The sequence below is a fragment of the Juglans regia genome, chromosome 4 (genome assembly GCF_001411555.2).
Source record: "Juglans regia cultivar Chandler chromosome 4, Walnut 2.0, whole genome shotgun sequence".
Classification (NCBI taxonomy): domain Eukaryota; kingdom Viridiplantae; phylum Streptophyta; class Magnoliopsida; order Fagales; family Juglandaceae; genus Juglans; species Juglans regia.
In genome coordinates this window covers 2,510,373-2,520,983 of record NC_049904.1, presented here as the reverse complement: position 1 = coordinate 2,520,983, position 10,611 = coordinate 2,510,373, and the positions used below count along the sequence as shown (strand labels likewise).

Here is a 10,611-nt window from a genome sequence, read left to right as displayed (position 1 = left end):
CTTCTTGTTTTTCGTTTCTTGAAATCTCTATGATCTACTACCTTCTAAGTTCTAATTACCACTCACGCACCAATATCTAAGCTGTATGAATTTCACGTTGTTGCAAATTAAATCATGCCCTACACCAACTGTACTGATCTGATCATTTCGTTTAATTACTATGATTTTGATTTCTTAGAGAAAATATTTATAGAGAATTGATACAGATACAAAGAGATTATATAAAATAAATTTATATAAATTGATGTGATTTAATAGAATCCGTTAGATCTACTTTATAATAAAAGTAACTTTACAATCTGATGTATCACATCAAACTACATCAGTTTATAAATTTATTTTTATGAAATCACTTTGTAACTAAAGTATTTTTCATATTTATATATGGGCAAAACAACATTTTGATCTTGCTATTCCTTTAGTAGGAAATCGTGGCTAGGGGTGATACTTGCATATGTGGGGGCGGTGTCACCCCTTCCTCGCACCCTGCCTCCGCATATGCGGGGAGTAATATTTTCACCCCCGCACCCTGCTCTTGGGAGGCGGGGGTGGACATCCCATCCGCCCCGCCCCCGCCCCCGCCCCTCGCTCACTTCAGTCTCATTCGACCTAAAAATTATTTTACAGTCCAAAAATAAAAATAAAAATATTTTTGGACCCAAACTCAAATTATTATATAATTTAAATATTAAATTAAATTTCAAAAATATAAAAATAATTTAAAAATTGATAACATAAAAACTAGTTATCAATTTTAAAATTTGTTAGACTTGTTCATAAGTGTGTTAACTTGTTTACAATATTGCATTGGATGAGTCTCTTAGGCCAACCATTATATTGAAAGCCGTCAAGGCAATAGTGGCCAATGCAATACATGTACATCTTATAAGCAAGTTTTACACTCTTGTAAACAAGTTTAACAAATTGTAATATATATTTATATATATATATATATATATATACAATTTGTAAAATATAAATATTAAATATTTAAGTGGGGCGGAGTGGGGGCGGGGCCCTGTTAGAGTCAGCCCGCCCCCCATCCCCACTAGTATCTTTCATAATGGGCCCCCGTTGCCCACCCCTAACCGTGGCTAACTAGACTAACTTTGTTTGTAGGGCATTGTAACATATGACTAGTGACCGTTTTTGCTTTTAGTTCTGATGAAGGCAGGAAGCCTTAAAAGGATTTTGTTTCCAAAGAAAGAGACTTGGGTTGCTTTCACACTGTTTCTCGGATTTGTATATCTACAGTTCTCACCGGCTCATACATTCGGTATAAACAAATTATATAAAATAAACTTATATAATTAATGTAGTTTTATAAATCTATTAAATTTATTTTATAATAAAAATAACTTTACAATATGACATAATATATCAAATTAGATCAATTTATAAATTTACTTTTGTATAATTTCTTTATAACTAAAATATTTTTCATATTTAGTTATCTAGTGAAAATCTTCCTCCAGTACTCATGGACCCTCCCTCTCACACCGCGTTTAAATAGTGAAAATATTTTATTTTATTTTATTTTATTATTATAATTTTTTTAAATTTTTATATAAAATATAATAAATAATTTAAATTTTTAAATATCAAAATAATAATAATATTAAAAAATATTTTAATAATATTTTATTTAATTTTTAATTTTTATCTTAATTTATTCCATTTTAATTCACTGTCCAAACATAATTTCCAGGGCCATAGTACAATGTATATATAGGAATAAATTATCATCTCTCGTTTTAAATTATATTATTTTCCTTTATTATTCCTCTCATTAATTATATAGACAAGTCACAAGAATGTATGTATGATGGTTTGTTTTTTCCTTTCTTGAGCTTGCATGAATATATATATATATATATATATATATATATATATATATATAGATGCATGTTCTGTACTTACTACAGCGGGTTTTACTTTTTGTAAAAATTGGAAACGAAGTCTATAAACATAGGCTTAGGCAAATACAGAAAAATTTTCATTATTTTTAATAGGATACAGAAGGCTATAGCCTATACCTCTACGTTTCTGAAAGAGTGCAGGTTCTTCGGGCCATTGGGGTAGCTACCAATGCGACCGGCCTGCAGCTTTCTTATTACAGCTCAGGAGTCAAGGACCATTGTCCTTTTCTCTAGATGCTGGTTCCAACTGTGGCCTTGAGAAGACAGGGAAACAGTTTGCTCTGAGCTTGGGAGGAATGATGCAGATCGAGGGGTAAATGGATTTCACTTCGAATTATAAGTTAGGAATTGCACTAGATTTTGCTTTTTTTTACCCAAAAAAATGGCTTCCCTTCCTTGGATTTCAGCTGTGCAAAGAGACTCTCAAGCTCCCTTTAGTTTTTAAATTCAGATAAATTCAATTTAATTTTAAATTAAATTTAATATCTAAACACTCATTTATCAAATTATTAAATTTATCTTAATTCAAAATATTTTTATATGTGAGACCCACAATCATTTTTAACTTAAAATATCTTTATACGTAGAATTTATAACTTTTTTTAATTTTTCATAAAAAATATTAAATTTATCTTAACATCTAAATATATTTTAAATTCAATTTAAATAAATCTAATATAAATTTTTTTTATTATTCAATTCATTACTATTTATAATAAATTCAACTCAATTGAACTAATCTGAAGATTCAAATACAGCCAAATACTTTAGTGTGTGATGTAACAAGACACCTTTTATGCCTCCCTGACGAATATTTTCATATGAATATATAATAGTTATCCAAAAATAAAAAGAACAGAAAAGACAGCTCCAGCCTCCCACCCATGCAGTTTGATATGGTACTTGGGAGTCAATTTCTGAAATATCTCACTCCAGAATTCACATGTATATTGTCAATTTTTCTCTTCAAAAGATACCAACGTACATTAAACTGGATCCGAGTCTGATACTCTATAGCCACACGCACAACCAGGGTACTTTAATGTATTAGCTTTATGATCAATTCATCAATCAAATTGGGCAATGCTGAATTTCTTGACTCATCATCCAGCATGGGACTTAATTGGACTCGATTTGTGATAAAACTAATGTAAACACGTGGGTATCGCGTACTCCCCCGGATCTGTCGCTAGCTTCATCAGAGCAAGAGCAGCTATTGTTACTGCTGCGGTTGCTTGTTAAGATGGGCCAACCATTGAAAAAAAACATTTGGTGATTTCATGTGTTGAACATTGGCGCCATTTGAAGTCAATGCATTTTCAAAATTTAAAAAAATATATATAAAATCATCTATATTGACTTCATAAAAATATAAAAGTTTGGATTTTGAGCTATAATAATTTTAAATACATCTTCAAATTTAAAGATGTACTGTTCCTCATCAAAAATAATATTTTATTATAAAAACTAAAATCAACTTCTTTCCTGTGTAAACGATGTACAGTAATATAATAATTTATTTTTTAAATAATAATCCAATTAAATTCGTATAGAGTTAATACTATAAGATTATAGCTACACTAATTTTATTTGTTATAATAATATAATATTATTAGCTATAAAATTCATGCTCTCATCTAATTCCAAGCCAGTCAAAAAGTTACCGATTCTATCTGGGATGCCTTCTATTTAATTTTTTTATTATTAATCGTTACGTTGTGCTTTCTTTAGATAGTATAATTGAAAAATATGAAAAAAGAAATTATTAAAAAAAATATATTATATTATTATTTTAATGAATTTAATGGTTAATCCAATATAGAGTTATGTATAGGAAGGTTTTGAAATTATGAAAATATGTACTTTTTATCAAATTTTGAAAATGACTTTAATAAAATCAATGTCAATACTCTTAAGAAGGTAAATTTTATTATTTATATTATATATTTTTTTAACATTCTTTCTTAGGTGTAGGCCAGATTCATTCACGACGAGTAAGCCTAATATATAAAATATTTAATTAAATTAAGTATAGTGTAAAATCAAGTTTCAAATTCAAGATCTTCATGATATGATATAAAATTATTATTGTGATTAATCTGATACGAAGGAGGTGAATTTTATTATTTACAGATATTTTCTTAACATTCTTTCTTAGGTGTAGGCCAGATTCATTCACGATGAGTAAGCCTAATATATAAAATATTTAATTAAATTAAGTATAGTGTAAAATCATGTTTTAAATTTAAGATCTTCATGATATGATATAAAATTATTATTTATGATTAATCTAATACGAAGGAGGTGAATTTTATTATTTGTAGATATTTTCTTAACATGAGGGCAGATTTAGGGGATGAGATGAAAATTTTATATTTTATTTTAGTGTTTAAAATATTATATTTTAATATTATTATTGTATTAAGATTTAAAAAAATTGAATTGAGATTTAAAAAAATTAAATTATTTATTATATTTTATATAAAAATTTAAAAAAATATAATAATAAAATAAAATAAAATAAAAATTTTATATCCCATCCGACCTACAAACTGCCATGAAGTACTAAACTTGAATCTGTTCTCACTACTCCTTAATTGGAGTAATTGGAGTAGGTATGTGAGTAGAGGTAGTAGCAGGGTAATTCTCAGTTTCAGGGACAGGATCGAAAAGTAATTTTAAATTGTCGGATGATCAGAAAGTCACTTTTACTATTATAGATTAAATGGCTCCTGTCTTTTGTCATGGAAAGAATTAAAGCAGTGGAACTGGACGAACGAGACTCTTAGCTAGGATGAAACTGAGAGGGTGGTCCTCACTCTCCCTAGCCTGCGTTTGCAGTTCTTTTGTTAACAAGCTGGACCTTTGCACGCTTCATGTACTTATATACCAACTCTAGGGGGCAACCACCACATTCAACTTCGTTCTTACCCACTTCTCACCTTTTTTTTCATTGCTGTCATAGTGATTGAAATTTGATTTTCTTCAAGCAAAATGACATGAGAAGCAAGAGTATCTTACGAGCCAGCCAAACTGCCAATAATATCTAAGAACTAGAACATTCTGCTACTCGATCAAGGACTATCATGCTCTCGTCTCATGTCTCCTTCCTCTACTTGATGATGCTTATCATTGCATTCTGCAATCTTGGACTGCATTCAGGTACTAAAGAAATTTCTCTGCAATCTTTCTAGCTAGTTTCTCTTTTAACCTTCTTTTCGGAATCTAAATCTGAGGACAAGTTCCCATGATTCTATAATCTTTTCAGCAGCTTCTAGTACGGATTTTAAACATTCATTCCGTGGAGATAACAACCATTCAAGAAAGGTACATGTAAAGTCAGAAAAGGCATACTCAAGCTACAGAGAGCTTATGGTGCATGGTAAAAATTCAATTTCTATGTCACCTGTTTGGGCTAAATATAGCTTGTTCTCTCGACTTTAATATACTCACGAAGAAACCATTTTCTTTTTTGTCAAATGTTGTTCGTATGGTTTGTCCAAGCACCCCAACTCCATATTTTGATGTTTTGTTTTGTTTTGTTCTCATAAGGCGGTTGCACGAATAGAGATATAAGCATCTCACAAAGTAGAGATACCACATCTGGAATCCCAAGGTACATAGTCCAGATAGTCAACACCTGTGTTTCGGGATGTGCTCCTTCAAAGATTCGTCTGCACTGTGGTTGGTTTGCGTCTGCAAGAATAATAAATCCAAGAACCTTCAAGAGGCTCTCCTATGATGATTGCTTGGTTAATGGAGGAAAGCCTTTGAAGAGCAGCCAAATCGTCAGTTTTACTTACTCAAACTCCTTTATGTACCCACTTGCATTCAAGTCTGCTAAGTTCTGCTGAACAGCAAACAAGTCCAAAGGGCATGAAGTAATTGAAACATTTTGCTAAATGATTAAAATACCAAACCAAAGCAAAAAATCCATGAACCCCAAGAAATTCAGGACTCCCTCGAAGAAAACCCCATCACAATAGCAGGCTTTTAAAACCTGGCATTTATAACCGAGACTGCCCAGTGAACCTTCTGTTCTCTCTTTTAAAACCCTATGAGTTTTTGTTGGGTACCTTTTCAATTCTGTCTTATTTTAGACTTCCCGATGGAGTCAAAAGCTACTGTTACATGCTGGGCTGGTGCATGGAAGGTCTGAAACATGATGCTTCTTTAACAGTCCGTGTGCTCTATCTTCCTCTCACAGTTGTTTTCTTTTTTCCACACAGAAGAGATAGAGAGATAGAAGTTTTCTTACACTAGATCTGAAGACGTGGGGTCTTCTTTCTAAGGATGATTGGAGCAATACGGAGTGTCAGCAGTGGCTGTTTGGGATGGAATAACTTACAAAATATTGAAAGAAAAAGCAGTAGCACGGGACTCTCTCTCTCTCTCTCTCTCAGTTGCCAAAAGAGGTTGGATGTTGGCGTAAGCGCTCACTGCTCAAGAACAAAAACTGAGGCAAAACACCAGAAGCCCTGTTGTATGTAACTATATTGAGCATTGTCGAGCTGAATTTCTGTATGTATGTATGTATGTATGTATGTATGTAGAGAGTAATGAGAAAACCCACTAACTAGATCTTTATCTTTATGGTTGTTTGGTGCCTTGATTGTCTCAAAATATTGAGATGTGATCAGACCTCCAATGGCTGTGTTGTCATTTTTTGCATCATCTATTGGCATTTAAGAGCACATGGCTCTGCAAGGACTAAAATAATTACATAGTTCTAGGAAATTAGGAATAGAATGCCTCCTCCCTTTAGGGTCACGAAATTAAGTTTGATATTTTTGTACTGATGTACAATCTATATATACCATTGACTTTGAGAACCCTCCCACTGTATACAAACAACGCCAGCCTTTTCATCAACAAATATTCTATCCAACCCCCGGTTCCCTGACCGCACGCCGCACTCCTGACGTGCCCGAACCCGATTCTATCCCACGAGTACTCCACGTCACGGTTTATCAAATAAAAACCCATTCTTTTTTATTTCTTACCCTTACAGTGGCTCTCGGCAGCAGCAACCCAGTGGAGGAGCCACGCACTCGGTGGATTTAACGTCACTCGGTGCTATACGCCGTGATGGAGCCACCCACGCACTTCCGGAGTGATGGAGACGTACGGGGCTGGCAGATGGTGAGGCCGGCGGCGAAAGGACACCAGCTGGGGGAGTGGAGGAGAGAACGCGGGGGAAGGGAGACGAAGCAGAACTCGGGGGAAGGAGACGAAGCAGGGCGACGAAGCAGGTAGACGAAGCAGACGAAGCAAACCGACGGGAGACGACTAACGTGGTGGCGGACCGGGACGGCGAACGCTGGCCTGGGGAATTGAAATCAAACTAAAAAGATAAACGCACGTTTTCATTAAAAAAAATAAAAATAAAATAAAATACACGTCGGATGGAGTGCGGTGGATGGGTGAACAGTAGGCACCTGTATAGTAGAACTCTTTCATCAATGCTTGAAAACTGGCATACCCGATTGAAATATACGTGGGGCGCACATGTTTAATAGATTGCATCAATAATGGTAACACTATCATAATTAGGGGTGCTACTCGCCTCCCGCCCCCGCATGGGTGGGAGTGAAAAATTTTTCCCAGCACTCTGCCTTTGTATGGACTGGGGCGGAGTATCCTGTCCGCTGCACGGGGTGCGGGGTGGACTTCCATCCGTCTTCCCCCTGCCCCCAACTGGGCATTGGCCCAAAAACACAATCAAATATGTTTTGGACCATTTTAGGCCCAGAATTTAACTAAAATATAAATATATTTAAAAAATTAAAACAAAAAATAAATTATATGGATAAAACTATTAACTATATACTATGTTTCAACTGATACTAAGTTATTACAATTATACAAATTAAGAGAACTATAACTATTACAAATTTACAATATTACAAACTCATTTAAAAATAGTAAATATTACAAATTGTACTATTAACTATTGTAACATTACAATTAATTGTAAATTAACAAAATCATAACATTTCAAATTTGATCAATTTGGGGTTGCGGTGAGTTCACTGAGTTGTGTCGACTGCTATGAGACTGAGAATCGAGATTATAAAAGTTATAAAACCAGCAATATTAAAATAAAATAAATTAGAATTATAAAGTTATAAACATGAAACAAAAATTTAAAATATAAAATATTAAAAGTACTAACCAAGATAAGATTGAGTCAATGGGATGAAGATGAGCATAGATCATTGGATTCTTAGGATTATGATTTGGCATATGTATATTGAGAATATAAATTTTAAAAATATACAACCAAAATAAATAGATATTAAAATATTATATAAAATTATAAATGCAAAAGGTAATTAAGGGACAAATTGTGCAAACTGTGGCAATGGTGGGTCCAATACACATAAAGTCATATTGCATCAGAGGTAGCCGTAAACGCCTTCTCATGTATCACTATAACAATTAAATTTGAAATTAATACCGATTAAATGAAAATAAATAAATTAAAATAAGAAAATGAAATTCAAGTCCCACAATTACCAGATCCAAGTTGATCACCACCCTCCTCCTCAACGTCGACCTTTCCATAGTCAAGAACATCTGGAATATGAATTGAAGTCCCCGTGATCCAATTCTGCATGTGCAAATCAAAACCTCCATAGTGGTAGAAGCTAATGAATTCCGAAATGAGTCTAATACACGCCCTTCGGTGCTAAAGGCCGACTTTGAGGCTACGGTGCTAATAGAGATGACCAAAAGACTGCAGGCTATCTCTCCAAGGACGAGATACTTCACGACATCCACCTTAATATATCAGACTCTCGTGAAAATGTTTGAAGCTCCGTTGCCAAGTATATGTCTATCTCTGATTGACCCTCTGTAGAACTTTGGACGAAAGGGGTCTGCTCCAACCTCTCACTTCATTGCAATCTACGTCTTTTCCCAATCTCGGCTTCTAGAATTGGTGGGGGGTAGGTGTAGGTGTCGCAATATTACAATACCGCAAGACGATAAACTCATCAAATAATTTACCAAGAGTTTCCTTAACCCTTGCTACAATATGCTCTTCCCATGCTTGCCCGTATTCAATTTCTAATCCAAATACCATCTCATCCACCTTAAACCGATGGTCAAAGACAACAGGTACATATAACAAAATATTAGTCCTTGTGAAATCTCTCCAATACTTGTCATATTTCATCCTCATAATCAATGTCATCTCCTGCAGCCTAATGTGACCATTCGTAACCATGTCATCTAATTCTTCTTTTACCCTATATATTTGCTGACAGAATTGATGGGATGTAGGATAGAAAGTGCCAAATAGAATCGTGGTGACCTTGTAGAAAAGCCTAAACAAATCTAAGAAAATAGATACAACTAACCAATCATCATCCACAGGTTTTCCTAATCCCCCGTAATCATCAAAATATTTTACATATTGGATGTCCTCATCACCCAATAATGCAAATGCTAACTTATATTCTTGGGTCGCATCCAACATAAAAAATGTTGAGTTCCAGTGTGTAGGCATATAATTACAAAGGCCCTTCTTGGATGTTAGGCTCACAGATTTTGTAGCAACCTTGAATTTCTCCAATCTTGAAGGAGAAGATCTCACCCATCTCACAGCAGTCCAAACATGAGAAATAAATTCATGAAGATCTTTCAAACCATCAGTGACAATAAGATTTAGAATATGTGACGCATATCTTACATGCAGACACTCACCATCCATTATTGTCTTATTTGCCTCTCTAAAATAGATTTTAAGATGTCCCAATGCGACATTGTTAGACGAGACATAATCAACTGTGACTGTAACAACTCGTGTGAATCTCCACTCCTTTATTGCTGCCTCGATGGCTCTCCCAATCGTCTCACCTATGTGATCGGTGATTTGACAAAGTTTTATAATTTTCTTGTACAATGTCCAATCACCATCAACAAAATACACAATTAAAGACATATAATTAAAATTTTAGACTGATGTCCAAGTATTAGTGGTGAGGCAAACAAATTGACCCTCCAATTGACCCATCAACTTCTCTTTTTTCAAACAAATAATATTTTTTTACATCCTTTGCGATTGTGTGGTGAGAAGGAAGATTAAACCTTGATTCCAAGTAGTGAGAATATGCTTGGAACCCTTCTCATCAACAACTTGAAAATGTAGCTCATCCATAATGACCATATGAGTTAGGTGTCTCCTACACTTATCGGGATCATACTTAATATACCCCCTCAACGTTGCACCCCCACTACTCTCATCCGCCATTTTTAAGTCCAATTTCTAGCCTAGATTGGCTCTTCTCTTGTAATAATCTTAATATTAAACTTTTTTGGCATTACTCTTCTAAGTACACATTTAATTCTGAGGTACCATGTTTCCTATAGTGGCATCCATAAATTTTTTCACAATCGTTGCACTTGGCTTAGGAGTTATTGGGGTCATCACCCTCTAGTTTGGTGAAATAAGACCAAACTATGGAAGCAAGTTTCTTGCTGGGCTTAGGGGCAGGGCAAGGTTTTGTGGGCGTAGAGGTAGGTGTTGGGCCAAGAGTAGGAGTAGGGGTAGGGATAGGGGTACCATGGGTAGGAAAGTTGGCACTAGAATCTGTCGGATACTCCATGAACTCAAGCAAACAACAAATATGAAATTATAGCAAACATGACAACATGCCAAACAATTAACACCCAAGTAGGTAAGTAT

General features: G+C 34.3%; 1 protein-coding gene across 3 annotated transcripts; it reads left to right on the top strand.

Moving 5' to 3' along the window:
* The first annotated feature begins 4,832 nt into the window (after positions 1 to 4,832).
* On the top strand, positions 4,833 to 6,567 carry LOC108984160 (protein TAPETUM DETERMINANT 1-like). 3 transcript variants are annotated; one of them, XM_018956020.2, is made up of 4 exons: positions 4,833 to 5,081; positions 5,188 to 5,301; positions 5,472 to 5,707; positions 6,149 to 6,567. In XM_018956020.2, exons 1-4 carry the CDS (start codon positions 5,006 to 5,008, stop codon positions 6,155 to 6,157), a joined length of 435 nt encoding a protein of 144 aa, XP_018811565.1. In that variant the 5' UTR covers positions 4,833 to 5,005; the 3' UTR covers positions 6,158 to 6,567. The 3 variants fall into 3 exon arrangements, with proteins under 3 accessions (XP_018811565.1, XP_035545729.1, XP_018811564.1); XM_035689836.1 differs by having other exon boundaries at positions 4,861 to 5,081; positions 6,152 to 6,475; XM_018956019.2 differs by having other exon boundaries at positions 4,861 to 5,081; positions 5,472 to 6,475.
* The last annotated feature ends 4,044 nt before the right edge of the window (positions 6,568 to 10,611 follow it).